Source organism: Salarias fasciatus, chromosome 4 (assembly GCF_902148845.1).
Source record: "Salarias fasciatus chromosome 4, fSalaFa1.1, whole genome shotgun sequence".
Lineage (NCBI taxonomy): Eukaryota > Metazoa > Chordata > Actinopteri > Blenniiformes > Blenniidae > Salarias > Salarias fasciatus.
Genome location: NC_043748.1, coordinates 23,946,524 through 23,974,100, shown reverse-complemented (window position 1 = coordinate 23,974,100; position 27,577 = coordinate 23,946,524). Strand labels below are relative to the sequence as shown.

Genomic DNA, 27,577 nt, shown 5'->3' with positions numbered 1-27,577 from the left:
CTTCCAGGCCTTCGGAACCCCTCAGCCACCGCAGAGCGACGTGACTCAGGGCTTCCAGGCCTTCCGAACCCCTCAGCCACCACAGAGCGGCGTGACTCAGGGGTTCCAGGCCTTCAGAACCCCTCAGCCACCACAGAGCGACGTGACTCAGGGCTTCCAGGCCTTCCGAACCCCTCAGCCACCACAGAGCGGCGTGACTCAGGGGTTCCAGGCCTTCAGAACCCCTCAGCCACCACAGAGCGACGTGACTCAGGGTTTCCAGGCCTTGAGAACCCCTCAGCCACCACAGAGCAGCGTGACTCAGGGCTTCCAGGCCTTCGGAACCCCTCAGCCACCACAGAGCAGCGTGACTCAGGGCTTCCAGGCCCCACCACAGAGAAGCATGGCACAGGGCTTCCAGGCCTTCGGAATCCCTCAGCCACCACAGAGCGGCGTGACTCAGGGCTTCCAGGCCCCACCACAGAGAAGCATGGCACAGGGCTTCCAGGCCTTCGGAACCCCTCAGCCACCGCAGAGCGGCGTGACTCAGGGCTTCCAGGCCTTCGGAATCCCTCAGCCACCGCAGAGCGGCGTGACTCAGGGCTTCCAGGCCTTCGGAACCCCTCAGCCACCGCAGAGCGGCGTGACTCAGGGCTTCCAGGCCTTCGGAACCCCGCAGCCACCGTACAGCGGCGTGACTCAGGGCTTCCAGGCCTTCAGAACCCCTCAGCCACCACAGAACGGCGTGACTCAGGGGTTCCAGGCCTTCAGAACCCCTCAGCCACCGCAGAGCGACGTGACTCAGGGCTTCCAGGCCTTCAGAACCCCTCAGCCACCACAGAGCGGCGTGACTGAGGGGTTCCAGGCCTTCAGAACCCATCAGCCACCACAGAGCAGCGTGACTCAGGGCTTCAAGGCCTTCGGAACCCCTCAGCCACTACAGAGCGGCGTGACTCAGGGCTTCCAGGCCTTCGGAACCCCTCAGCCACCGCAGAGTGGCGTGACTCAGGGTTTCCAGGCCTTCGGAACCCCTCAGCCACAGCAGAGCGGCGTGACTCAGGGCTTCCAGGCCTTCGGAATCCCTCAGCCACCGCAGAGCGGCGTGACTCAGGGGTTCCAGGCCTTCAGAACCCCTCAGCCACCGCAGAGCGACGTGACTCAGGGCTTCCAGGCCTTCAGAACCCCTCAGCCACCACAGAGCGGCGTGACTGAGGGGTTCCAGGCCTTCAGAACCCATCAGCCACCACAGAGCGGCGTGACTCAGGGCTTCCAGGCCCCACCACAGAGAAGCATGGCACAGGGCTTCCAGGCCTTCGGAATCCCTCAGCCACCACAGAGCGGCGTGACTCAGGGCTTCAAGGCCTTCGGAACCCCTCAGCCACTACAGAGCGGCGTGACTCAGGGCTTCCAGGCCTTCGGAACCCCTCAGCCACCGCAGAGCGGCGTGACTCAGGGTTTCCAGGCCTTCGGAACCCCTCAGCCACCACAGTGTGGCAAGGCACCCCGCTTCAAGGCTTTCAGAAGGTCTCAGAGGGGAGCACCTTCAGGAAAAAAACATGGCACCTTCACTCGCCGCAACGGGTAAGGTCAGCCATAAAAAGGCCTTGAGAGCCCCTCAGCCACCACAGAACAGCGTGACTCAGGGATTCCAGGCCTTCGGAACCCCTCAGCCACCACAGAGCGGCGTGACTCAGGGATTCCAGGCCTTCGGAACCCCTCAGCCACCACAGAGCGGCGTGACTCAGGGCTTCAAGGCCTTCAGACCCCCTCAGTCACCACAGAGCGGCGTGACTCAGGGCATCCAGGCCTTCAGAACCCCTCAGCCACCACAGAGCAGCGTGACTCAGGGCTTCCAGGCCTTGAGACCCCCTCAGTCACCACAGAGCGGCGTGACTCAGGGCTTCCAGGCCTCACCACAGAGAAGCATGGCACAGGGCTTCCAGGCCTTCAGAACCCCTCAGGCCCCACAGAGAAGCATGGCACAGGGCTTCCAGGCCTTCGGAATCCCTCAGCCATCACAGAGCAGCATGACTCAGGGCTTCAAGGCCTTCGGAAACCCTCAGCCATCACAGTGTGTCAAGGCACCCCGCTTCAAGCCCTTTAAAATGTCTCAGAGGGGAGCAACTTCGGGAAAAAAACATGGCACCTTCACTCGCCGCAACGGGTAAGGTCAGCCATAATAAGGCCTTCGGAACCCCTCAGCCACCACAGAGCGGAGTGACTCAGGGACACGACAACAGAACTTTAAAGACAATAATCCTCTGGAAAGGGTTTATTTTGAACAAATGAAATAAAATAATAAAAAGCTAATTGAAAATTCATTTTAATAAAGTATAAACTATACACAAAGACAAAATATTAATTATCAGTCCTTTTCCTTAATTATCTTTCAAAGCCTTTTTCTCCTTATCAAATACCCCCGTTGCATAGAAACATCTTCTAGTACCTTTTCAAATAATTTAACAACAATCCCAAATACATAACACAACAGCAAAACCCACATAAATCTGATTTGTGGGCCCACACACACACACACACACACACACACACACACACACACACACACACACTCGCTCAGTCTTGTATTTCTATCCTTGTGGGGACCGTCCATTGACTCCCATTCATGTCTAGCCCCTAACCCTGACCCTTACCCTAACCCTAACCCACACCACAACAAAGCCTAACTCTAAAGAAATGTTTTTGCACTTTTACTTTTTTCAGCAACAACAACATGGTCAAGAAAACACTGTTTCTCCTACTTAGGACCGGAAAAAGGTCCCCACAAGGCACGTCGTTCCACGTTTTGCTATCCTTGTGGGGACATTTGGCCCCGACAAGGATAGAAATACAAGAACGCACACACGCTCACACACACACACACACACACACACACACACACACACACACACACACACACACACACACACACACACACACACTGGTAAAATAACTATGTTGCAGGCCTGGTTTGAAGTTTGGGAGTAGTGAGGCCAAAAATTGTGTAGCTGTTTCACTCAAAATTGAGCAACAGAAAATAAAATGTGCACTTTATTTATCCTGGTGAGGACTCACGGATCCAAGAGGTTAGTAGGATGAGTGTGGAAAACTGGTTTTAGAAGTCAGAATGGCTCAGCGGAGTAGATGTTCTCTTGTGAGGATGATGATGATGAGATGTGAAAAAAAAACCCTCCAAGAAATGAAGAAACGAAGCCAAAGAAATCACTGAAGAAAACAGTAGAAACTCAGCCGGGCCTCTGGTCGACGCTCCAACCGGCTCTCTCTCAGTCCACGTCTCCTTGAAGGATATTTTCATTTAGAGCAGCTCACACTTATCACAAGTATGCGCACATACAATGCTTAATCTGAGCATACTGATGCTCAGTCGTATGCTAAAGCTAACAGCTAGCCGCTTTGTATCACAAGACACGTGTTTCCTTTGACACTGTAACCATAAGTTATAGCACAGAAACACATATCTGTTACCTTGTAACCTTATTACCAGCACCTTACCAACACAGTCATATTCCGGATCAACGGGTCGTCGACCTTCCATATAACTTAAAAGTTCTCCACAAATTCCGATGCCTCCTCGCCGTTCACAGCCAACATGAAAAAGAACCCCTTTTTTTTTCCTCTTCTTCCGTCACATTACCGTCTCTCTGTGTCACAAATTCTCGACACGACACAGGAATGAAAAAGCTTGGACTTCCTCTGGAGACTGACGATGAGTCGGATTTTTATAAATAAACCATCTATATTTTGCAGTCATTATAATCAGTGGATGTCAAAACTGTGAAATTTGCTTCTGTTAGATGACCTTCAAAAGCCGACATGCTTCAGGGCTTCACATCAATAATCACATCCACAGAGGATTGTTGAATAAACTACTTTTTTCTGTATGAATCCCACTGTGCCTTTATCGTGGCTGTTCTGGAGACACTGTGAACATTTCACTGGTAACACCTCTGAGTTTTTAAGGCCTTTCACTAGATCTGTCCATGTCCTGCAGTGCTGCAGTGTGTGGTGTGTTTTAAAGGGCAACTCCGTTTTTTTGACACCTGGACCTCATTTATAGGTGAGTCATGCTCATATACTCACTCAGACAAACATCGTGCAGCTCGGAGACCTCCAAAAGTTATTTAGATCCAACCGATTTAGCGGGGGCCACGGCAAGGGAGCTTCAGCGCGGGACATAATCTCTGCAAAATCGCTCATTTCGGCTATATTTCTTCATCCATCGCCAGTGTTATCATAAAGTCAGCTCGTCTACTGTCTTCAGGTGGGTCAGCTTGTAACGACCACGGAGGTCCCTACATGTTTCACCAAGCAGGGGTGATAAAGCGTGTTCCTGTGCTGTCATTCTAATATGTAAAACTTGGGTCACTGTGGCTATTTAATCTGGGGCACGGTTTTGTGTTTGGAAACCGTGACAAGGACGTAATTATCAGGACATTGGTACCGGGGCGGGGAGACTATTCAAGGTGAAGCAGCGCACCTGCTTGAGAGGGGAGTGACGTCACACGCCGTCCTGAGGAACTCACCTGCCGGAGGAGCGAGGCCGTGGAGCGTTTGCCAGGTTGGATCTGCACCAGTGTGGAATATAACTTGGTGCTTTTGGGATCTACTGGATTAAACCGTCATCTTTTCCACGGAGCTACCGGACTGGAGAAGAGGAGCTGTGGAGACCAGCGGACTGAGGTCTTGCCGGGGCGTGAGTAATTAACAGCCGCGGGCCACTCAGTCGGTCCCCACGAAAGGACGTGCGACCCGGACTTTGGGGGGAACTTTGGGGTGTGGGGACTTTGTGAGCCTCTGAGTTTGTTTTGGACTTCCTGCGCTGTGCGGTGTTTTCTGTTTATTAGGAGGAGCGCTCAAGCGACGAGTTGCTTGATTTCTGTTGGGAGGGGTTTTCCAGAATAAATGTGGGTTTTTGTTACCAATCCTAAGTTTGTCTTCTGTCTATTAATCACCCCTGCTGATTGGTGTTTTCCGCCCGTGACCTCTTAATGCGTAGTGGCAAGATCGCCTTGGAAATAATAGGTGAATTGTTACAAGCTGACAGTTTTCGCCAACTCAGCCACAATTAGCTTGGATGGGAACGTTGGAGCTCCTCTCCCCAGCAGAGAGACACTCGGAGTTGCCCTTTAAAGCTCCACTGCATCTCTCTGGAGATGCCAGCAGCTCATTTGAGTGAAGCGGAGTGGATCCGTACACATTGTGCATATTTATAATCCGCTTCACCTGACAATCCGATTTTAAGGCTTGTATTGTTTGATCCATGTAAACGTGTCTACAAAAAAAAAAAAAAAAAAAAAACCCACTATGGCCATGTTGAATGTTTTAAAGGTTTTATTCACATTTTTATCTTTGCTGCTGGGCTCAGGAAAAGAGATGCCAGCATCTCTTGAGTAAACTTGCAGTTCTGGTTCTGGACTCTGTGTTGGCTCTGGCTCTGCTGGTGCTTTGAGCCTTGTGGACTCCTCTGTCCTGGACGCTCTGATCAAGTCCGCCTTCTTTCTGAAGAGTCTGCGTTCGGGTTCACCCTCGCTGTTAGTTTGACGCCTGAGACACGCTGAGTCCTGCCGTGTGTGCCGAACATGCGAGCCAGTTGTCCAGGTGGTCTTGGAGTCGCTGCAGGAGAGCCAGCGGCCATTCGGCGTGTCTCCGGGGTGAACCCCCTCTGAGACGCAGTGTCCCAACAGGACACAGGACACAGGCAGCATCCTGAGGAGAAAACAGGAAATGAGCGTCAGCTTCACTAATAGACGTTGGCAGCTCATCTGCATTTCTTTACCTGCTTGGAGGACAGCTTGATGCGCTTCTGCAGCCTGATGTCGTCGTGCAGTTTGGTCAGCGTCCTGGACGGAGAGTCGGCGAACCTTTTCAGGTGGACCAGCAGGACTCTGGAGGAGAGACAGTCAAAAGAGACGCAGATGAATCCAGGGGAAAACAGACGGGAAACTCTTCATCAACATTAGTCTCAAGGACTCCTCGGGTTCAGTGAACCACAGCTTGGGAACCTGAAACGTGTCAAGTTACTGACTTTGGAAGAGTTTTCAAATCTGGTTTTCTGTGTGGACCTGTTGCCTCCACAGTGGCACCTGAACTCCACGTCGACCTCCTGCATCCAGATCCACCGACGGAAAAACCTTCTCGTCTGGTGGAGGCGTGGCCACAGCTGCACATGAGACAGATACACGCCACATTCCAGCTCCAGAGGTCACAGAGGTCACACATCCACAGCGGGAGTCCCAGAGGGTCTGGACTGTTGAGGACTCACCTGGTGCAGGTCCTGGTGGTTTCCATGTGGAGTTTCAGGTGCTCCTCCACAGGGCAGGTGTCGTTCTCGCCCACCAGAGCCGCCGTCTGCTGCAGCTGAGGGTCAGACCTCGCTCCTGCTGGAGGACGGAGTTCAGGAACTGTGAGGTCCTGGAAAGACAGAGTTCAGACACACTGCACCAAACACCAGCAGGAGGTCAAAGCAGGTCAGGAAGCAGCTGACCCACGTTCTGCCCGTTGCCCCTGAACCCCGGAGCCTGAACGCAGACCTCCTGCTTGAAGGAGCTCAGCAGGTCGGCCTTGTCCTTTGGGCTCATTGAGGTCCGACGGTCCTTCATCTCATCCAGCTGCGGAGAAACAAGAGAAATGATTCATCAGCTGCTGAATCTGCTGCTCAGTGTCCTTCCTAAAGAGAGAAAAGTCTTCATTTCCTGATTTCTCTTTATCTAACTCTGCTCACTTGAGACTGGAGCGAATCTCAGAGTTTAGAGTTTCCAAGTCCTTCTCAGACATGTTGTGTCGTCCTCTCTCTGACTGAACCTGAGCAGCTCAGCATCGGGGTCCAGAGTCCAGACAGGCTTCATCCTGGCGCCGCTGTTACCGAAGCCCTGCAGAGTCAGGAGGCCCTGCAGGCTGGAGGTCAGGTAGCAGGTCTGCCCAGGTTTGGAAACCTGAAAAATGAAAACAAAACTTCATAATTTCTGTGAGGAAGCTGGAAGCCAGTCCTCACTGATCGGGTGTATTCTGCCACCACATTCTATTTTGTGCATTCTGATTTAGTTTCTGTCTTTCACATATCGATTTAGGTTTCCATTTGAATCCATACATTGCATTTCTTTTACAGATGGTTTTGTGTGAACAGCTGAAGAGTGGATCCTTATTCAGTTAGTTTTCACACCCATTTGTTTGTTTTAACTTCTCATCAGTTCTTTTTCTTTGAGCTGATTGGCTGGAACACTGGCATGGAGGGGAGAGCAGGCCAGCTGCACCTCATCATCCTTATTGGACCGGCCCAAGTGGAACCCAAGGGAGGGGAGGTTTCCCTGGGGGATTTGCAATGTGTGGGTTAAAGGAAACTTAAGGGTTCATTTCAGATGGATAAGGGAGAAGCGATTGTTTTTGTACATAGAATGGGTGTAAATGGTGTAAATAGAGTATCTTAATCTTAAAGAGCAGTAATTAGATAACTGACAATGTAACTGAGCACAACCCTCTGCATTTCACATGGTGGTTTGGTCCTGGCTATTTAAGGGATGAGGGCAGCCCTGCTGGTGCAGCCTGCTGTCTGTGGAGGGGAGATGCTGCCACTGTGTCCTGCTGCTGTGGGTCAACGGAGGAGCTCTGGAGACTTTGGGCTGTTCATTTTTCCTCATTCTGGGACGTCTGGCCGTCCTGGGCTTGTAAGAGCCTGAAAATCTCACACCATCAGAAACTGAAGCTCAGTCTCTCTGAACAGTGTGACGGAGCAGATTCACGTCTCGCTCTGTCGTACTTACCCGGAACAATCAGGGGTGTAATATTCTTCACTCCTCCATTCTCCGTCACTACAGTGAGGTTAAAAAAAGGCGCATTCCAAACACAACAGACGATTATTTTCAATAAACTGGTTTCTTCAACACCGCCTGCCTGGAATGCGCGGGTGGGAAACGAGCGCCCCCGCCAATGCGGAAGTGAACTAACCCCGCCCGCCAGTCACGGGCCAGGTGAACAAAACAAGCACCCCTCGTCACCGGCCGCCACTGGATGACAGATTTCTCAGAAAGCCTTCCAAGATCAGCAAGATGGCGACGTCCGCAACGAAAGAAGTTCATAAATGTCAGTATTTTGTGAATTAATCAAGTTTTAAAATGTAAGAAAAACATTATTCTTCTTCGGCAAACAATTGTCGCATCTGCCTACGTCATCGGCAGCGGCGACTACTGATGACGTACGCGATTGTCGGAGGGGTGTCCCGATTCGGAGGGGTTTACTTTCTGCCCTACCCCTGAGCGCTCCGTTTCATAGGGGTGGGGCTAAGGGGGAGGGCTAGAAAGAGAAATGGGATTGGGCCTAAGTGTAGTGGTTCTCAACCTAGAAAAACCTTTATTGCATTTTCACAAATAGAATAAAGGTTTCAAAAATCAGAGACTATATTTTTATGAATCTACAGGCTCTGTAGAATAGTCGAGTACAGATTTAAGGAGTCTAGGTACAGTGGTTTTCAATCTGGATCTGGTGTAATAAGGACTGATTATAAAGAAAAAACGGTGAAATATCCCCTTAAACGTTTTCACAAATAAAATACAAATTTCACAAATGCTCTTGTCAGGCATAGTTAATGTCTTACCCAAATGTCTAAAATGTTGACACATCAAGAAGTGTAGAAAAAAACAGATAATCAGTGGATAAACTGCCGTTCATTTCATTTCCCCTCAACTTTTCCCTAAAGTGCCGAATCGGAAGCTAACTTCAGCGTCGTACCTCAAGTTTATAACGACAGCAGGTAACTTCCACAAGTCCGAATATTAACACAGAAGACATGACTTTTCTTTTGTTTTACTTAAATTGTGTACCTTCTTGCGCTTGTGCTTCTACCAGCCGATCACAAACGCATCCAACCAACTGAAGAAAAGTAGCAGGTTAAGCTAGCTGAGGAGACGGAAGAGAGAGCGAACAATGCAACGACCACTCACTCTGATGCTGTTTTCAAGAATGAAGAACTGACAGTACAGAGCGCTCACACTAACGCTGTTTCCCAGAATAATCAAAAGTGAACTGATTTAATGTTGAATATATGGTATTGACAATCATTCCTGAACTCTGAACTGGAACAAAAATCAGATCAGACCTATAAGTACCATGTTTAAGAACCCCAGGTATAAAACACAGGAGAATCTAAATTCCATAACGTTACATTACTTTACTACAAGCCCTCCACAGACTTTGTAATACTAATAACATTTAGAACATTTGTATTACAAAATTAAAAGGCATTCCATTATCTATTTGGAAGAAACTGTACATAATAAAATCTTCAATGACAGGCTTTACTCATGAGTAAAGTAGCACCAAGAACAGTGTAACACTGATTTAAAATAGCATCAAGAGCAGTGAGAAAGAACAGTGTAGCTTGTGAACAAGTCTTTTGTACATGTGGATGTGGACAATAACAATGAAAGTGGAGAAAGAGAAGAGAAGGAGAAAAACCGAGTGAACAGTGGGAGTACTTGACTGCAGCATTTGACTGGTCTCCTCCATCACTGATGACTAGTGCCTGTAAAACAGACAAACAAAAATTTAGCAACACAACGTCAGTGGTAAAATATAAAAATGTGAAACAGACTAGTGGAGGGAGGGAAAGAAACATACCTTACAAACATACACCTTACAAAGGTCAGAAACAACACCAGATTGCTAATGTTAGCTAACTGAGTTCAAGCTTGCTAAGTTACAGAGCTTGCTTTGTCAATTTTAGCAGCCTGAAACAGACTTAATGAAACAGGATATTATTTATAATGTCAACTGTTCAACAATCATGCAGACAAAACAATACTGAACACTGACAGTTTCTGGAGATTAAAAACAACTTTACCTCTTTGGTTGAAGTCCACATGGACAGCTTGGACACTCCTGATCAAATAAGTACACTTTGCACTTCCATTGTAACTAGTAATCTGTAACCTGGGAGATAACCGGACTATTATTTTATTGTTTCTTTCTTTCTTTCTTTGTGCAGATGTCACCTCTTCAGTCACCAGCTCTGTCAGCTTTGTTCATTTCTGTTGAACTCTGCTCCTGGACAAATAAAATAATAGAAAACACTCCTGAGACTGATGGTTCTCTGTGTCTGACACACCTTGGATGTTCAGTAATGTTTGTTCTTGTGTCGATGGTGCAGTTAGTATTTTGATATATTTCTTTAATGGTGTCAGAGCATCTTTACCAGGGCAGAGACATGTCAGTATGTGTAGATCTGGTTCATTAGCTTGATCAGTCTAAAGCTATCTGAGGACGTCTGATGGTGATTCTTTGGATTAACAGACTGCCTCCTCTGATATCGGTTGCTTTTCTTTTTGACATGTTGAAATGTTGATTTGTGATTAGGTCTTTCCTCAGATTTTATAAATGAAAGAAGGAAACAGAATGACTGGCCGTACGCAGGTTGTACAGGAGGCAGTAAACAGCACAGCAGAATTAAAACTTCCATGAAACACCAGAGAACAGGAGAGGAAGAGGTCATACCATAACCTGGAATATCCACTCATGGCAGAGTTTTGCTCCAATAATTAAAGCTAATAATAATAATAAAGATGATAATAAATTTTTCAAGCCTCCCAGCAACAAAGGTCAGACAATAAGGCTTCATGTTGTTCTTCCTCTGCTGATTCACCAGGTTTTTGTGACAAAGTTGAGAAAGAGTCAGACAGACTGATCATTGGTGTTTCTGTTGTGGGCTGCCTGACTGTGTTTTTGTAATTTTTGCATTTACTCCTGGAGTTGCTTTGTGTAAAATGTTCGATTTGAGTGGAAATGGGATAGTTAGGCTTGAAGCCAAGATTGGTCCAGTCACAGATATAATGTTCTGGTAACAGCCTGTGTTCTAATGTAACTCCAACTGTCCTCCCGAGGTTTGTTCTTTTATTCTGGAAAAGCTTTGACCTTATTCCTATTTGTGATTAATAGAGTTAAGTGGTTTGTTTCTGTGCTGTCCCTGAGCTGTAAATCCTGTTGACAAGTAGCTGATGTACAGCTAGGGACAGGTGAGACATTCAGGGACAGGAAAGTAGAGCCGACACTGCAGTTATTAAGCAGTGAAGAAAGATTTAGAGCAATGTGAGATTCTTCAGCTGATGGAAATATCAGACATCCAGAAAGGACAGTATTACATCCCAAATGATAGTCCAGACAGCATCAGGAGGGCCGGAGAGCTGCCAGTCGTGGAGTGTGGTGTTGCTCTGTAGTGCATTAATGTGCTCTGCAGAGAGTCTGAAAACGAGAGGCCGTCTGCCATGTGCGCCCTGAGCCTGTTCTTTCAGGTCTGATTCAACCTCTCCACGCCGCCATTGTCCTGCGGGTGGTACAGGGCGGTCCTGATGTGTTTAATCCCTCTCCCCTCCATGAAAGCTGCAAAGTCAGTCGAGATGAACTGGGGCCCATCATCCGTGGTGATGGCGTCAGGGACACCCCAGCAGGCGCGAACAGGGAGGAGAGGAAGCCGATGACCACTGCAGCAGTAACAGACCCAGCCGGCAGTGTGGGCGAACTGAAGTTAGCCCCGGGGGGGGGCGGGGGGGGGGGGGGGGGGGGGGGGCATGACACCTGTCTATCACTTACAAGAACAAAATGTATGAAAGCAGAATGTATCCGCTGGGGCTGTTTTATTTATTTATTTTTTTATTTTATTTTATTCTTCTTTATTCTTTTTTGTATTAGCTGTCTTTTTGTGCTAGGAGGGCTTAGCCCTGTTAGCCCATTTATACCACCCGTCCCTGTAGACAGACAGATACATGGATAGATGGATAGATGGATAGATAGATAGAATTCCACACATGTTCATAAAATTTGAGTGAACTCAATGGGTTAAAGTTGTTGAACTCTTTTCTACTTTGTAAATTTGTTTAGTTAAACCTGTTTTTATTGTTCCTCATCTGTGTGTCCTTGAGAAGTAAATTCTGCAGTAGGCCAATTCAAGTGTTAAAAGTGTTAAATGCATCTTTCAGCTGCAAGCAGCAGTAATTGAGTGGATAAAAGTCCACATTGAGATTTTACCACCGGAATCGGTAACTAAAGGAGTTTTCTGTATAAAAGCATACTGTTAATGTCATAATAAGTGATGGTTGTTCCAGCAGTTGACCTGTGTGGTTGTGTAAATTCTGACTTGGTGATTTTTGTGAAATGATCTGAACTGAACGACAAGGGTTTTTAAATGATATATTTGATAAGAGTTTATTGAAATGAGAAAACAAGTGATTAAGAGACTGTTCGGTAAAGACAGAGAACAGCCCGCTGAACATGAACAACTACCAACTCATGTCTCTGCTTTTCCTGTGTAAAACAGGAAATCACACCTGCTACGAGCCACCCAAGGCGTGGGTTGTGCAGCAACACTTTGAAAAGGTGGTTTTGAAAGTGGTTGAAGCATTCTGGAAACATCTATATTGTTTAAAATGACAGATGTGGTTTTAAAGTAGGCTTTCCTTCAGTGTGCTAAAGTGTTCAGATGAACCATGTTCTAACAGCAGAACCAAGTGTGGAAACAACAACACTGCATGGAAGTGCTGGTGATTGTACAATACTGCTAGTTACTGCACGATACTGCTAGTTACTTTAAGATACCATATTCTAACTGCTATTAGTTCTACTTACCTCAAGAAACTGCTCATGACTTTAAGACAGGTACCTTATGATACATTAGGTACTGTAAGATACGACTGGTTACTGCTCGCTACTGCGCGTTAATATTACTGAAAGACACTGTTAGATCATGTTACTGTAACATGCAGCTCATTAAGGTTAGTTACTGAAACTTGGTGTAGGATAGTATTAGTTACTCTTCCTCACCATCAGAAACTGAGTTAGTCACTTTGAATGTTATTTCTGTCACAGTGACAGAGGAACCTTCCAGAATTTCCCAGTTTGGCGTTGATAAAGTGACGCTCTCCACTCTAACCTGGCAGGACTGAACCATCCTGCAGTTTGACCACACTGAGGGCCACAGAGGAACTGGAAGTCTGACTGTTTCTCTTGAAACCAGAAGTGATCACAAACACCAAATCTTTCCAGTTTGCTGAAAATCTTAAAGTTTTATTCATTCTGCACAACAACAGCAACAGCTCAGCATCCTCAGAGCGGATTCTCACTGGTTATACTGATCATGACATCAACACTCTATCCTCCAATCCCTGCCCAGCATGTTTGACGGAGGTGTAAAATGTATAATTTGGTGACACAATCATCCATATTGGTCAAGTTTGTGCATCTTTATTGTAAAAAGTAATACTCAGTTATTGATTACGACGGCCATCTTGAAAAAAAAATGGCAGCCATGTTGAATTTCAGGTGGCCAGTGTATTTTTTTATTTTTTTAAAAAGTAGTCCCTAAGGAGTATTTGTGCCAAGTTTGGTGCTTGTATCACATTCTGAACGATAGTTTCACTGATCTGCTGCACTGCTGGGTGTGCCGTTCACTTTCTGGTCGTATCACAGTCACACTGCAGTCTGATGGAGGAGGCGTTTAAAATGTAGAGAGAACACAGACACAGACAGCGAGGAAGCGAGGCTCTGCTCCCATGCGACCCTGAACGCACCACTCACGTATGGTGCATGATACAAGTTGGCGGCGTCCAGCTGCTCGATCCAACAACTTTTCTTTCCCGACCTTCCTTTTTTTTCTTTTCTTTTTTTCTTTTTTTAATTTAGTGACCATCACCAGCCCTTACAGAGGTGAAAGGTCTAGTACCTCATACCTATGATAGAGGGCAGTGTAACACCACGTGGGGGTGGTGAAAAGTTGTGAGGGTGGGGGAGTAGGGTGAGGGGGGACTGACTAGATGGAGATGATAGAGCTGAAGGTACCGATGATAGAGGACACCAACCAGTGTCTGGGCGCTGAAGGGGAACGACCAGCGTGTTCTGGTAAGTTCTACACTGCACAGTGAGTCTGAGCAGAGGCTGGAGGGATCATTTCGACGTGCATGTGATGTGACCCAAACAGTCCGGAGTCCTGCACCAGGCACAGCGGGGTGGCACCAGCCGACACCAATCCACGCCACAGGAGCCCCCGTAATGCCACGCCCCGCGACCCAGGGGGGAAACCGAAAAAGGCCGCCACCCCGGAGACCCGGAGGCAAGCGGGCACCCGCCCCCAACCCCCCAGGGCCCCCCCTCTGAGGGAGGCAAGGAAACAAGGCGAGCCCGCCGAGCACCCCCCCACGCCCCAGCCACCCCCAACCCCCACCATCACCCACCCGTCCCGCCCCCGGGGCGCCAGAGGCCAACCAGGACCCACGGGGGCAGCCGGGGGCACAGGCGACACCCAATGAGCAGCAGCGACACCAGCCCGGGAGGAACCCCCCCCAATGCTGGTCATGTCTCTGGGGCCCAGCGCCCCCAAGAGGGCCAGGAGGCAATGCCACCAGGACCCAGTCAGAGTCTTTTCAGCGCTGGAGACCAGGGACACGCTCAGATAAAATCGCCCCCCCCCCCCAAAAAAAAAAAAAAAAAAAAAGAAGAGGGTGCACCCCACACACGGCGGGGGCCCAGAAGACACAGCAGGCCCGCCGCCAGGACACCCAGCCCCCCCCAGTCCCACCCCAGACAAGCACCCCCCACATGGCAGGTGGGGGGTGCCCGGGGCCAGCGGGCCGACCCCAACACCCCAGCCCAACCTGAAGCAAAGGGCCACCAGAGATCCCCCGCCCCCCGGAGTCCCATCCAGTGATGTATGAGGTGAGGCCTGTGCGGGTCCAGCCCGCCTGACCAGGACCACCGGAGGGTGGGACGCGGCAACTGTCCCCCAACAAGGCGTGAGCCCAAGCACAGAGAGCAAGAGGTCCAGGAGAGACCCCCGGGAGACATAACAACCCCCGGTAGGACCCCCACTCACGAAGTGTGAACGCAGTGGTCAGCTGGTCAGTCGGCAGGACGGTTGTTCAGTCGGTCATCTGACTGATGAGTTGGTTGATTGGTCATTCGGTTACCTGTGGCTCTCTGTCGATATATAGACACCATGAGCAGAGTGGAGATGAAGTACAGACAGAAAACCACCAGGTGACAGAAAACTCTGAAGGCAGACTCGAGAGAGGCCATGTTGACAGGCGGAGATCCACTTGTGGGTGGAGCTCTTCCTACAGAGGGAGTCCGAGTTGGTGAACATGAGGCTGAAATAAGAGGAGGAACCAGAGAGCAGCTCCTCACCTGTGACAGAGATCCAGCTGAGAGGAGACTCCCCACTTCCTTTGATGTTACACTTGTAGAGGCCTTCAGCAGAGCGGGAAACATGGTGGAGGGTCATGTGACCTGTGGGCTCGGTCCCGATGAAGATTCCGTCTTTAAAGAAATCAGCTGAGAGGTTGAAGGGTTGAAGGCTCGTTTTACAACCCAGAGTGACGTCCTGTCCCTCCATCACAGGGTGGACTGGACTCTCCAGGATCACTGTATCTGAACACAGAGAGCAGAGTCCAACATCTGGCACACACACACACACACACACACACACACACACACACACACACACACACACACACACACACACACACACACACACAAACACACCTCTTACCAGCTACAGTGATGTTGATGCTTCTTCCAGCTGCTCCCTCTCTGGACTCACACCAGTAAACTCCAATGTCCCAATCGATCATGTAGCTGATGGAACATGAAGATCCGTCTCTTTTTCCCCACCCGTCTCCACATGAGCGCCTCTTCTTTCTGCTGGTGTTCCTCCACACTGTCCATCCATCCTCCTCACAGCTCAGAGACACAGAGTCTTCTTTAAGGAACTGAGATCTGCTGGGAGTCACTTTCAGTCCTGCTGGGAACAAGAGGAACCGACAGTGAAGACAAACAGCTGAAACTATAAACTGTGAGGAGCAGCAGGATCCAGGACCAGTACAGGGACTGTCAGCAAAAATCAGTGAAGCAATCTGTCAGACACTCTACCTGGAGATCCTGAAAAATATCCAAACTGCTCAAAGAAAACAATAGCTTTATGAACCAAACATTTATTTAAAGGAATACTCTGATGATTTTGGACCCACGCCCTTTCCCTATCATTGACTATTACCCCTTTCCCACTGCAACTAGCGGGTCGACCCGTGTCTGCGACCTGCTATCGCCTTTTTAGACGCCTTTCCCACCGCCTGCAGACCCGCGTCTCACCTCCTGCTGGCGAGCCGCATCGCTGCGTTTTCCCGCACTGATGGTGTCCCACGTTGATGACATCATCAGCGCGACGGAGCAAAACGAAAGTAAACAATGCAGCAAAAAACAGTCCCTGTTACCTGTAGACGAATCTTCTCTTCCCCACGGATCAGGGGGAAGCTCTCTGGTCTCGCTATCTTGCCATTTCTGGGTCGTCTGGACGAAGGAAATCTCACGCTGTGTCCAGAAACAACAACTAGCGCGCTAACTTAGCCGCGCTGCGTCGACGTCATCATGTAAGTTCCTCCCACTAAAAGCCGGTAGAAAGCTGACCCGGGAATTTACCGGGTCGATTGCAGGGTGAACGACCCGGGTCGAAATCCCGGGTCAAACCTTTTCCCACTGCCACGACTTAGCGGGTTTAAACGGGTTTTTTGGCCAGTGGGAAAGGGGTAAAAGTAAAACAAGCTCCAAAATACCTTTTTTGTGTCTCTGCGTCCAGTGGCTGCCTCAGACACAAAAAAGGTATGTTTGAGCTTGTCTCACTTTGTCAATGATAGGGAAAGGGTGTGGGTCCAAAATCATCAGAGTATTCCTTTAAGATCTTTCTTTCTGTTTGAAGTGAAAATTTTCTGTGATTTTCTAAACATAAATAATACCTCACAATAAAACCTCACAACATGCTTCAGTAAAAAGAAAAAAAGAGGCAGATCTTTGCTCAAACATGCATTTTGTCTTGTGTTGAAACATAAACATTTGCTCTAAATCTTTAAGAAAAAGAAAAATAGAGATATTCTTCTGTGGGGGTTTTTTCAGACATGCCCTGAATATCCCACACTACCCCCATTCTGTCCAGCCGGCACCGGCTTCCTGTTAAATTTCGGATAGATTTTAAAATTTTAGTTCTCACTTTCCAAGTGTTGCATGGTGAGGCAGTACATACAGACTTATTGTTCCCCTACTCCTCACCGTGAATCATTCGGTCGTCAGGCCAAAAACTTCTGAAGGTCCCAAAGACATGGTTTAAAATGAAAGTTACGAATGTAACTATGGTTCTATGAAACCTCATGGAACCGTAGTTATATTCGGAATTTTCGTTCTATTTCATCCCTTCTGGCCGCCAGAAGACAGTGCTGAAAGCACTGAATGACTCATACCAGCGTAGTCATGAGGAATCCCAGAGACCAACCTCACTGAGGAGCCTCTGCAGAGCCTGGGGCCACACCCAGTGGAAGGGGAGTGGTGGCGTTCACGCCGTACAACCAAGATAAAGGTGCTGGCGTTGCCCAGGAGGCAGCAGCACTTATGTTATCCAGGGTTACTCCACTCAGGGCAGACCAAGGTGTGGACACTGCTGTGGTGGAGTGGCAGCACACGCCCGATGGTAGATGACAATACTGATAACAATAGTGAAAGGTTTCCACGTTCCAGTGGGATAAGTGCTGCTTGGAGAGAGCAGAGCCTCTGTCAGGGCCTCCATAACAGCCCAAACCTGTTGTCGAGTCAATACCGTATCCCAGGGCTCTTACTGGGCACAAGAGTTCCACTGTGTCTCGAGAGACACTCGATGGAGAGCCTCATAGGCTGAGTAGACTGTAGACCCGACAACACCTGTGGGAAAGGACAATGTTTGGTTTAAGAGTGGCACCCCTAACATCCGGGTGCCACTTCAGGCATGATGGGCTGATGGACAAAACGTGTACTTCACCCACGCATTTTGCCAAGGTAATTTCCACCAAGAATGTAGTCTTGCATGGCACCACTGTAGCTCCACTGCAGCCAACAGCTCAAAGGGAGGCTGACACAGGCCCTCCAGCACTAAGTGCAGGTCCATGCTGGGGCCCGTGGGGCTCTAGGGGGGTGAAGCCTCGGAGCCCCTCGAGAAAGTTGACGTCAGGTCATGGCTTCCAACTGAGCCCTCACAACTCCATCAAGCCGGCTGATATTCAGCCACATACACCCTCAGGGTAGATGGACGGCAACTTCCCTCGAGTCCGTACCTTCCTCTCAGATATGGACGAGAAGTGTTTAAAGGTCAGGTGTACTGCTCACAGCTGCAGCGCACAAATGTGATCTTCTGAACTGCCCTGTGCAGCTTTCAGCTGAATATCTCACCAAAGAATTTTATGATATATAAAAAAAAAAAATTAAACTTTGTTCTGTACAGCACTTTTTTGATTTTATCTAAGCACTACATACCGAGCCATCAAAGGGTCTCAAGATGTCTTAAGACGTGTCTTAAGACGCATTTGTTGAGATGTCTTGAGATGTCTTGGTAAGTCGTGTCTATAGACATGGGTCTTAAGATGTCTTAAGATGTCTTGAGATGTCTTACAAATGTTACTGTCTCAAGATGTCTTGTAGGCTCTATGCACAACTCAACCACTTCCTGAACTTCAGGAGGCTCCTTGTTTCCTGTCTTTCATGATAGGACGAGCTGATTAATGCAGGCATGTCTGAAGTTGTTACAGGGGTCAGACACACCTGCATTAATCAGATCGTCCTATCATGAAAGACAGGAAACAAGGAGCCTCCTGAAGTTCAGGAAGTGGTTGAGTTGTGCATAGAGTCCATTGGGATAGTTCAGTTTTTTGAGGTACGGCTGTATGAGCTCCATACAGCCACTAAGTCCATTAGATGCAGAGGAAAAAAACTAAACTTTCTACTGCATCTGATGTATTTTGTGGCCATATGGAGCTCATACAACCCCACTTCAAAAAACTATCCCTTTAAGGTATCCCTTTTCACTATTCCTTTTCCATCAGTTGACTTTAACATTTTATCTTTTTTTCAGTTAAACTTTCAATACTAATGTCAAAAAAAATGAAAAATTGTATGACATACTCAGCATTTAATAGTAAAACATAGTATTTACAGAATGATTGTTTACAAACTGATTATATTTATATTGGTACCCTTCCACCCCCTATCTTTCCAGGCCCTATCATATAAGGCATACATCTCAAAATCACATTGTACACATTAAAGACTGCTTCATTCAGACACAACAACAACATCTGTATTTTGGACTGGTACCAGTCCAAGGCTTTAGCAGCACAAAGAACTGATTGAGTGTTTACTCTATATGAGAGTGGAGGAATGTGTTCATCAGGTATTATTTGTTCCTGGAATTGTGGATGATTTTTTTTGTCAACTATTTGACAGTACTGTTCATTGGTGGCAGTGGACTTTGTTCCGATTCCTAGCTGTCGATTTGGTTCCCAGAAGCATTTGTGGTGGAGGAACATGAGGGTGTCAGTGATGACTGCCGTTGGGAAGAGTAGTTTTCCTCCTTCTTGGTATTCTTTGCAGCCTGTCAGGGGATCTTCTCTGTGTTGAGGCAGGAAGATGGTGCCCTCAAACAGGACCAGTGGATTATCTGGGGAAAAAAACATCATGCATTTAGCTATGGGTTACATCAATATCTTTAACTAAAATATTTAACCTAACTCGATAGTGTTAAGCATTATGTTATAAGTTCATACAGCCTGGTTCCTCTGTAATCTTCCTTACTTATTTTATTCAAGATCTTTTAACTACTTTACCTGATATGGTCGCCCATATGGCAGTGATTTTCACTGGTTGCCTGTCACTCACAAGGGTTTGGTTGAGGGGGGCTGTCTCCACAAATGAGCCAACTTTTATAGTCTTTATATCAAATCTGCAAATGAAACAATACATGTTAAACACACTTTGGTTTGCTAAAAAGATTAATTATAAAAGGGGTATTCCATCTCTTTAGATAAATATCTAAGGGCCTAATCTAGGATGCACAGCATCTGGGAAATGCTCTGCAATCCTATTGTGTTGTTGGTACAAATGCAGTGCTATAATGCACTCAATACAGGTTTCTCAATTAAATACATTGCTTCCGCTATTAAACACATTGATAACACACTTGTATTCTTGTGGGGACAGAGTAGCACTCTGGTGTTTCGTGCATCTCTCTGGTTGCCCAGAAAGAGGGTTGTCAATGATGGTGATGAGAGGCTTCCCCCGTATCCAAACCTAGGAAATAACAGCATATGATGCAAAAAATGCTTCCATACAAAAAGATTGTACTGATTTATTAATATGCATTTTCTGTACTGGACTGAGAATGATCAACTACAGGAATCATACCTTGGGTCCAAGGAAGATCTGTTCCCCTGCCAGGACTCTATCCTCCATCCTCTCCATGAGGTCCGGCTGCCGCATCATTTTTGCCACTTTCAGATGGCATAGCTCTGGCATTTGGTTTCCAAGCTGTAACTCTGTAAAGAAATAAGTCTGACAGACCATTTGGGTTTTTATAATTAAAATAAATCTGTTAAAAAATAACTCCCCTGTCCTCTTAATTCTTTGACTTTTCCTAAATATGTGTCTTGTATATTTTTCTGAAGCAAATAAGGTCCCAACAATGACACACATAATACTACAAAGCATTTATACCTCGATAAAAAAAAAGACGCACTTCGCAGGGCTTTTTTTCTGTGATTGATTTGTTTTGGTTCATATGCACAAATCTGAACAGGGAGCTAGCTCTGACAGCAGACAATCAGACAGACGGCCAAAAATATCAACCAAATCACAAAAGAAAGACAATAGAAACAGGCATAGAAACATAGCAATGATACAGGAGGTCAGTGAGGGGGAATTGGATGGTGGATACGTGTCGGACATCAGCGATCTTGACTGGAGTGAAGAGGAGGAAAGTTCTGAATCACAGTCAGAACAGCCGCGGGCCAAACAGCGAAAAGAAATGTAATTCTGCTGCCCCAAAAATGCCCGACCGAACTCCAGCTGCTGCACAGTCCAGCGCAGAACCTGCAGTGGCGCAAGGAAGCGCTCACGTACGCGTCACCTCCAGGTATAGAGAATTACTGTAGGCTACTGTCAGTTTACAACTAAATAATAATGAACATAAAATGGTATAAAAAAATAAATAAACTAATGTAATAAATCTCAACACAACAGCGAACACGGTAGTTAACAGCAGGAGCACTGCAGCGTCTCCAGAGGTGCCAATTACAGATTCAGGTAAAATATTATATCCTCCATCAAAGTACAGCAAACCATGTATTTCTCGTTTCCAAAAATTAATTTTAGAACAAACATATTTTCTGAATAAATACCTTTGTCCTGTGGAGCCTGCAGTCCCAGAATCAAATGAGCAGGGTGAGGATGGGACCGTGTGGGAAGGTGTCCGTCCTGTCCAGCCGGGGAGACTTATTTTACTACTTTTAATATGTTCTTGATTATTATTGACGGTTAATAACACAACTATTTTGTGTGTGTGTGTGTGTGTGTGTGTGTGTGTGTGTGTGTGTGTGTGTGTGTGTGTGTGCGCGTGTTTATCAGGGAAACGAGTGCAGAGTGTGAGTGAGAGGTGACGATGCGCAAATGCGTACTGTAAAAAGTTAAATTTTAAAACCTGATTTGAGGCATTAATAAAGCAGACATGAGGCATTAAAAAGTTTGCTGATCCTCTTGACTTATTGTTTTGTTTATTTATCTTAATTTCTAATACATTAGATTACAGAAAAACAACCTCTTGGTGTGCTCCTGCGCAAAACACTGCAAAATGTATGACTGGCTGACCGTAAAAAAGATTTGACTTACTGTGCCTTTGGGAAACTTATGTTACATATTATATGGTCTTTTCACAATGTTGCATTTGTAAAGAAAAAGTCATGCAAAATCAAAAATGAGGAAATAAAGTGTAAAAGGACAAATAGCGGATTTCTGTGATCCGACAGCTGGTGGCTAACGTCACAGGTGACCTGCCACACATTCTGCAAACCCGCCCTTCCGCAACGGTAAAGAGGAGCTTCATCTCATCAAATATCAAATGATGTGACGGCGCGTGTGTGGGCTTCGCCAGTCCAACACACTACTTGTTCTGAAGGTCCGTCCATGCTTCACATGTCCGCGTGGGTGCGCGTTGCGCGTTGGTCCGCGTGACGTAAAAATCGTCATGAATTCCTGTCCGCTAGGGTCCGCGCGGACCGATCCGCGGACGTCCGCGCAGCAGCCAGAATTTGAGACCGCGTTGCGCATTGCGCGCAGGTCGCGGAAGTGTGCGCCTGCGCCAGAGCGCCATAGCAAACAAAACATGACGGTAAAAGTGAAAGTAGACGGAGCTCCAGCCTGATGGCTCCACTTAAAGACACCGAAAGAGTGAAAAACTCGTGGAAAGAGAGAGAGACTGTCTGGAGGGAGGAGAAGGTCTGCAGACAGAAGTGAAAAAGTAACTAATCGCTCCGGCGCCGCCCCGCGATTCAGAAACAGAAAAAAAAGGCTAAATAAACTTTAATACTTAAAGATAATGTACTGACAATGTATGTGCTTAATTTTCTCTAAATAATCCATAATAAAGGAGCAGATAAACAGTCTGCAGAGCCGGAAAAGCTTCTCGAGGCTGCGTGGATCACCGCGCCTGCATGAGACGCGCACAGCTGAGCTCAAAATGTAGCATGGGAGAAAGCGCGTCCGCATCGGTGGTGCGCGGACCTTCCAAAGCGGACGCGGAAACGCGTACATGTGAAGCATGGACCAGCCTTAAGGCAAGATGCTAACGCTTACTTGTCTTAAGACATCCGAAGACATCCTAATATTTCTTAGAATCCCCTTGCCTCATAACTAAATAAGTTATGCCCCTTTCACACTGGCCAAAAAACCCGTTTAAACCCGCTAATTAACCAGGTCCTCATGGCAGTGTGTAAGGGTTCACTCGGCTTTTGACCCGGGTTTTTCAACCCTACAATCGACCCGGGTTTTTAGCGGGTTGCTGCTATCGGCTTTTTAGTGGGACAGGCGAAAGGGAGTGTGAAAGGCAGACACGAGTCGACGTGGTAACTTACGTGATGACGTCGACGCAGCGTGGCTACGTTAGCGCGCTAGTTGTCGTTTCTGGACACAGCGTGAGGTTTCCTTCATCAAGATGACCCAGTATTGGCATGATAGCGAGACCAGAGAGCTCCTCTGCATCCGTGGGGAAGAGATTTGTCTACAGGTAATGGGGACTGAGCTGTAGTCCGTTGTTTACTTTCGCTTTGCTCCGTCGCGCTGATGATGTCATCAACGCGGGACACTATCGGCGCAGGAAAACGCAGCGACTCGGCTCGCCAGCAGGCGGGTCTGCAGGCAGTGTGAAAGGACTCAAAAGGCGATTATTAGCGGGTCGAGAACACGGGTCGACCCGCTAGTTGCAGTGTGAAAGGGGTAATAGTTAGATAAATAGACAGATAGATACAACTTACCTTCTGCATCTTCCCTGACTCTCATGGGATGAGGGTTGACGTTGTTGGAGTGAATTCGCAACATTTATAGGACGAAGTACACACGATAACATCAGGCTGCTGCTACACTGTTAAACAGTTGGGCTTGATGTGCGCTTCACTGACGCGTACCGAGTTGGCACGCGCCGTCTTCTCCAACCACTGTTGAGCGCGAGCTGAGTTGGCAAGCACAAAAGCCCGCCCACCTCCTGTTTATGTTCATCTTCTGTTGAAAACGTGTTTCAAATATTTGTTACATAAAAAATCACGAAAAATCATCTGAAGCAATGTTTTACAATTTTAACTTAAGTTATTATTTGTTTTTGCCTTATCGATCCCATTACGCAGAGCTCTCTGGGAAATTAAAAATAATTCAAAATATATATTGAAAAATAAGTAATTATCATTTAACACTCCAACCATGTTATATAAGATTTTACAGTAAAATATAAATAGACCATTATCATAATAGTATCATCATAATACTCCAGTTGAAATGAGACAGCTTGACCATGTCTTTGAGACACACATACCATGTCTGAAGTCATCTGAAAGCTCAGAGTTTTTTTTTTTAATCCAATGTCTCGAGATTCCACCCTCCCTCTGCTTTCATGAACGACTAAGCCACGCCTCTTTAATTGTGCACGCTATTATCCGTCAGGTGAAAATGAGAGCCTCCGAGTCCTACAGCATCCTCCATGTTGAGCTGTTTACGGTGGATGTTCAGCAGACAGTGGATATATCCGAGGTAAGCGGGGCGGCTGCTGTATAGCTAACTCACCTCTGCCTGGGCGAGCGGCCATGCTTTCTGGGTGCACACTTTGATTGACAACACGAGAATGCGGAAGCTCGAAATCTATTGGCTGACGCTGACCAGCGCTTTTTGGGATAACATGGGGGTCTATGAGACAAAGGCGGGGCTCATAAATACATTTTTATATTGCTTTATGCTAATATTATATTGTAGTATCGAACCAGACTAACACATTTAGCTCTGTTGAAAAATGATGCATAGCCTACGTTGGAAACGAACAGAAACTCCGGACACTAGCTTTAAGATATGAATGTCTTAAGACAAAGGAAATATGTCTTAAGATGTCTCAAGACACTCAGTGTCTTCAAGACACAAAAATCTGTCTGGGTGCATCTCATATTCTGCTTTGGCATGTCTTAAGACATCTTCAGATTTTTGTCTTAAGATGTCTTAAAGCGACACTAAGGAACTTTTCAGCCTTAATAAAACAGTTTAATATCTTTTGTGATGATACATCGACTTACAACTAGTTGAATGACCCCTCTGTCACGGGCTGAGGGCGTCAGTATTGCTTTCACTTGGACTAAGCAGCTGTGAGGAGGGTGGTAGGAACCCTGCACACTAAAAAACTCCAAATGTGAGGACTGCTTTACTGCATGCGTCACATCATGATATAACATTGTTTAGCCACCATTAGATTCATTATCTCGTTGCTATCCGTCCTTCACACAGCCACTGGAAACAAATGTAGGCGAGTTCAGTCCGACAGCATGCTACTGGGAGCAGCATTTTACGACGCCTCGCGCTAGTCCTCATGGGAACTGTAGTATTCTTTCAGGCAAAACACTACCGCTTTTGTCCACTGGCGCCGCCAAAATCAACGAAAACTGAAAGTTCCTTAGTGTTGCTTTAAGACTTCTTGATGTCCAAAATGTCTTGAGACGTCTTGATTTCGGTTATTAAGACATCTGAAGAGGTCTTGAGACATTTTGATGGCTGAGTATGTATATGAACAAACTTCACTGAGTCACTTCAATTACAAATGTATTTCTTGTTTTTAAACTTTGATTTGCTAGAAACAAAGAAATATTTTTCTTCAAAAAACTACTTGCTGATATTTAGCATTTCTCACTCATTGGGCAGTATACAGTCTGATTGTAAGTATTTTTAGCTAAAAATCAGCATTTTATTTAACTTAATTAAACCCTTTTAGATACTTGCCTGGAAAAAAAAAACTAGATTTTAAAATATTATTTCAAGATGTCTCATCAAGTAAAATGTACTTGCTGCATGGACAGAATAGTTCACTTATTTGAAGTACTTTTCTTCAGAACTTTAGTGTCTACATGTTGTATTTGGGCTAGCCTTTTTTGCAGCGCAGTCTGCCTGTGGTTGAACTGGCAGCAGACTGAGGACAGACTGGACAAAACTGGACTCTGAACCTCAAACCAGCACAGAAACATCCAGGATCTTATGATGGAGGCGCGAGGCGTTCACTGACCTTGTGGAGATGGTAGAGTGGTAGAGATGAGTGTGACGGTCAGACCTGCAGAGAGAGGAGTTAGTTTGAGTCTCTCTGGTCGAGGCGAAGGAAGAACCTGCAGAAAACAGTTCTTACAGAGCAGCTGCTGCACACGTCTTCCCTCCATCACCGAGTCAGCCCGGGAGCTCCTGCTGCTCCTCCACCTCTCTGGATGTCAGAGATCCTTCTTCTGGTCTTTCTGGAGGACCTGGAGGAGAATCAGCTGCTTCTCTCTGGTTAGGTTTGGAGGAAGTGAGCTGGGGGTTTTGGTGTCTGTGTTTTTGTTTCACTGCTGAAATGTGTGAAACCACACACACGCTTAAATAAAAAAAAAACAAAAAAAAAAAAACAGCTTAGCAGGTGTAAGAAGGGCACACACACAATTAAGGTTCCTGATTAACACCTTTATTTTAATAATAGTTTACTTGATTGATATATTTTTCTATGAACATATTTCTGCTCTGCAGTGAAGCACTGGGAATTGTTGCTGAGTAAATGAAAAACTTTTATGAGGCAAAAATTCAGAAATGTTTTGAAACATCTGAATGGAGGCAGAAACAAGAATAGGTGGACTCAGAACAGCTGACAGAAGGAAACCAGACAAGAGCTGTCCTCATTATCGAGCAGAGGACAGTGGCAGTGGAAGAAAACACAGAAAAATTAGCATTTACTAGCAAAATCCTGCCTACAGCACCTTTAATTGCTCATCTCAGATTTTGGAATATTGATTTCGTGTTGAACATTGTTAAAAAAAAAAAAAAAAAAAAAAAAAGAGGCAAATGTGATGTTCCTGTAAACAGGTATTTTATTTTGAAGGCCAATGGCACAAGCAGGAAGCGAGTGGTTCATGAGTCGCTGTTTGACGATATGCGCTGCCGAGTGATGTCGCTGGAAATAAAGCTGTGTGTTCAAAGTAAACATATCTGGTCATTGCTCCAGTAAGTGAGAGGCATGAACATTACAGATGTGAGCGAACGTAGCGCACGAGCGCAAAACTCCATAAACAGCGAGCAAGGACTGAGAAATTATTCATTACGTATCAGTTTATTTTGCTTTTTGATCCAGTAAAACTACAAGTAAAGGTTTGCAGAGTTACTGTGTGTTTAGAGCTGCAGTTCTCAAACTGGGGTCCCTTTACCCCCAGTGGTCAGTGAGCCAGAGCCTGAGGGTCTGTGAAAAAAATGTCAAATAAACTTAAAAATAATTAATAAGCATGCTGTATCAATAATAGAAAAAAAAGAGTATATCTACATGCAGGCAGCAATGCAAAAATAAATGATAGAAATTGTATTGAAATTACTCCAGTTTAATTTAGTTAAGTTCATTTCGACTCCACTGATCTTAAATGTTTCGATTTGAACGTTCAATAAGTATTTCATTCATATGACATTTAAAAATGACAGCCTGTGTTTAATTAACATGAGGATCGTGAGGAGTCCTGGACAAAAGTTCTCCCTTGTAAGAGGTTCCTGGATTAAAAAGCTTTGAGAGCCCCGGTCTATAATGTTAAAGCCAGGTTTTTATTTGTCAAACACGCAGCGTTTGGTTGAATTCCATGAGACTTTCTGCTGTTAGCTGGAGCTAACTAGCTGTTACTACCAGCAGTGATCAATACTTACTTTACTGAAAATCTTTCTTATTTACATCTTTCTTCTATCCATCCCATAGACAGTAAATAAATGGACAGACCTTTCGTGACGTCACCCATATAGTTCTCAACCGCCGTTCTGAAGACTTCAGCGAGTCCAGCAGGACGTCTCCACATTGAATATTTGAAACCGGATGTAAATGTGATTGGTCCAGTCCGTCACGTGACGGCATCACGGGGACAGAGGAGGCGCTGTGATAGGGCGATTTATGCAAAACTTTAACTTGTAATATAAAATCAACAGATGATTTATGTGAAACTCAGAGTCTGGTGAAGCAGCAGGTTATAGAAACTAG

The 27,577-nt window shown here is 46.4% G+C and overlaps 2 protein-coding genes and 1 long non-coding RNA gene across 7 annotated transcripts; all 3 read right to left on the bottom strand.

Annotated features, from left to right (window-relative positions):
• Positions 1–5,326: 5,326 nt before the first annotated feature.
• Positions 5,327–9,989, bottom strand: LOC115387796 (uncharacterized). Of its 4 annotated transcripts, none has more exons than XM_030090657.1 (7): positions 8,811–9,989; positions 6,719–6,929; positions 6,486–6,605; positions 6,260–6,408; positions 6,023–6,157; positions 5,774–5,882; positions 5,327–5,703 (listed from the first exon to the last, which is right to left on the bottom strand). In XM_030090657.1, the coding sequence occupies exons 3-7, from the start codon at positions 6,594–6,596 to the stop codon at positions 5,530–5,532; spliced, it is 678 nt and encodes a 225-aa protein (XP_029946517.1). In that variant the 5' UTR covers positions 6,597–6,605; positions 6,719–6,929; positions 8,811–9,989; the 3' UTR covers positions 5,327–5,529. The 4 variants fall into 4 exon arrangements, with proteins under 4 accessions (XP_029946517.1, XP_029946516.1, XP_029946515.1 ...); XM_030090656.1 differs by lacking the exon at positions 8,811–9,989 and adding an exon at positions 7,469–8,112; XM_030090655.1 differs by lacking the exon at positions 8,811–9,989 and having other exon boundaries at positions 6,719–8,112.
• A 4,653-nt stretch (positions 9,990–14,642) lies between these two features.
• Positions 14,643–25,921, bottom strand: LOC115387732 (uncharacterized). Of its 2 annotated transcripts, none has more exons than XM_030090571.1 (5): positions 25,730–25,921; positions 25,613–25,657; positions 15,518–15,766; positions 15,154–15,396; positions 14,643–15,083 (listed from the first exon to the last, which is right to left on the bottom strand). In XM_030090571.1, exons 1-5 carry the CDS (start codon positions 25,758–25,760, stop codon positions 14,869–14,871), a joined length of 783 nt encoding a protein of 260 aa, XP_029946431.1. In that variant the 5' UTR covers positions 25,761–25,921; the 3' UTR covers positions 14,643–14,868. The 2 variants fall into 2 exon arrangements, with proteins under 2 accessions (XP_029946431.1, XP_029946432.1); XM_030090572.1 differs by having other exon boundaries at positions 14,643–15,079.
• On the bottom strand, positions 18,685–21,268 carry LOC115387734 (uncharacterized). Its single transcript, XR_003931407.1, has 5 exons — positions 21,213–21,268; positions 20,221–20,367; positions 19,997–20,106; positions 19,644–19,759; positions 18,685–19,477 (listed from the first exon to the last, which is right to left on the bottom strand). It is a non-coding gene; the product is annotated as an uncharacterized LOC115387734 (long non-coding RNA).
• Positions 25,922–27,577: the final 1,656 nt, after the last annotated feature.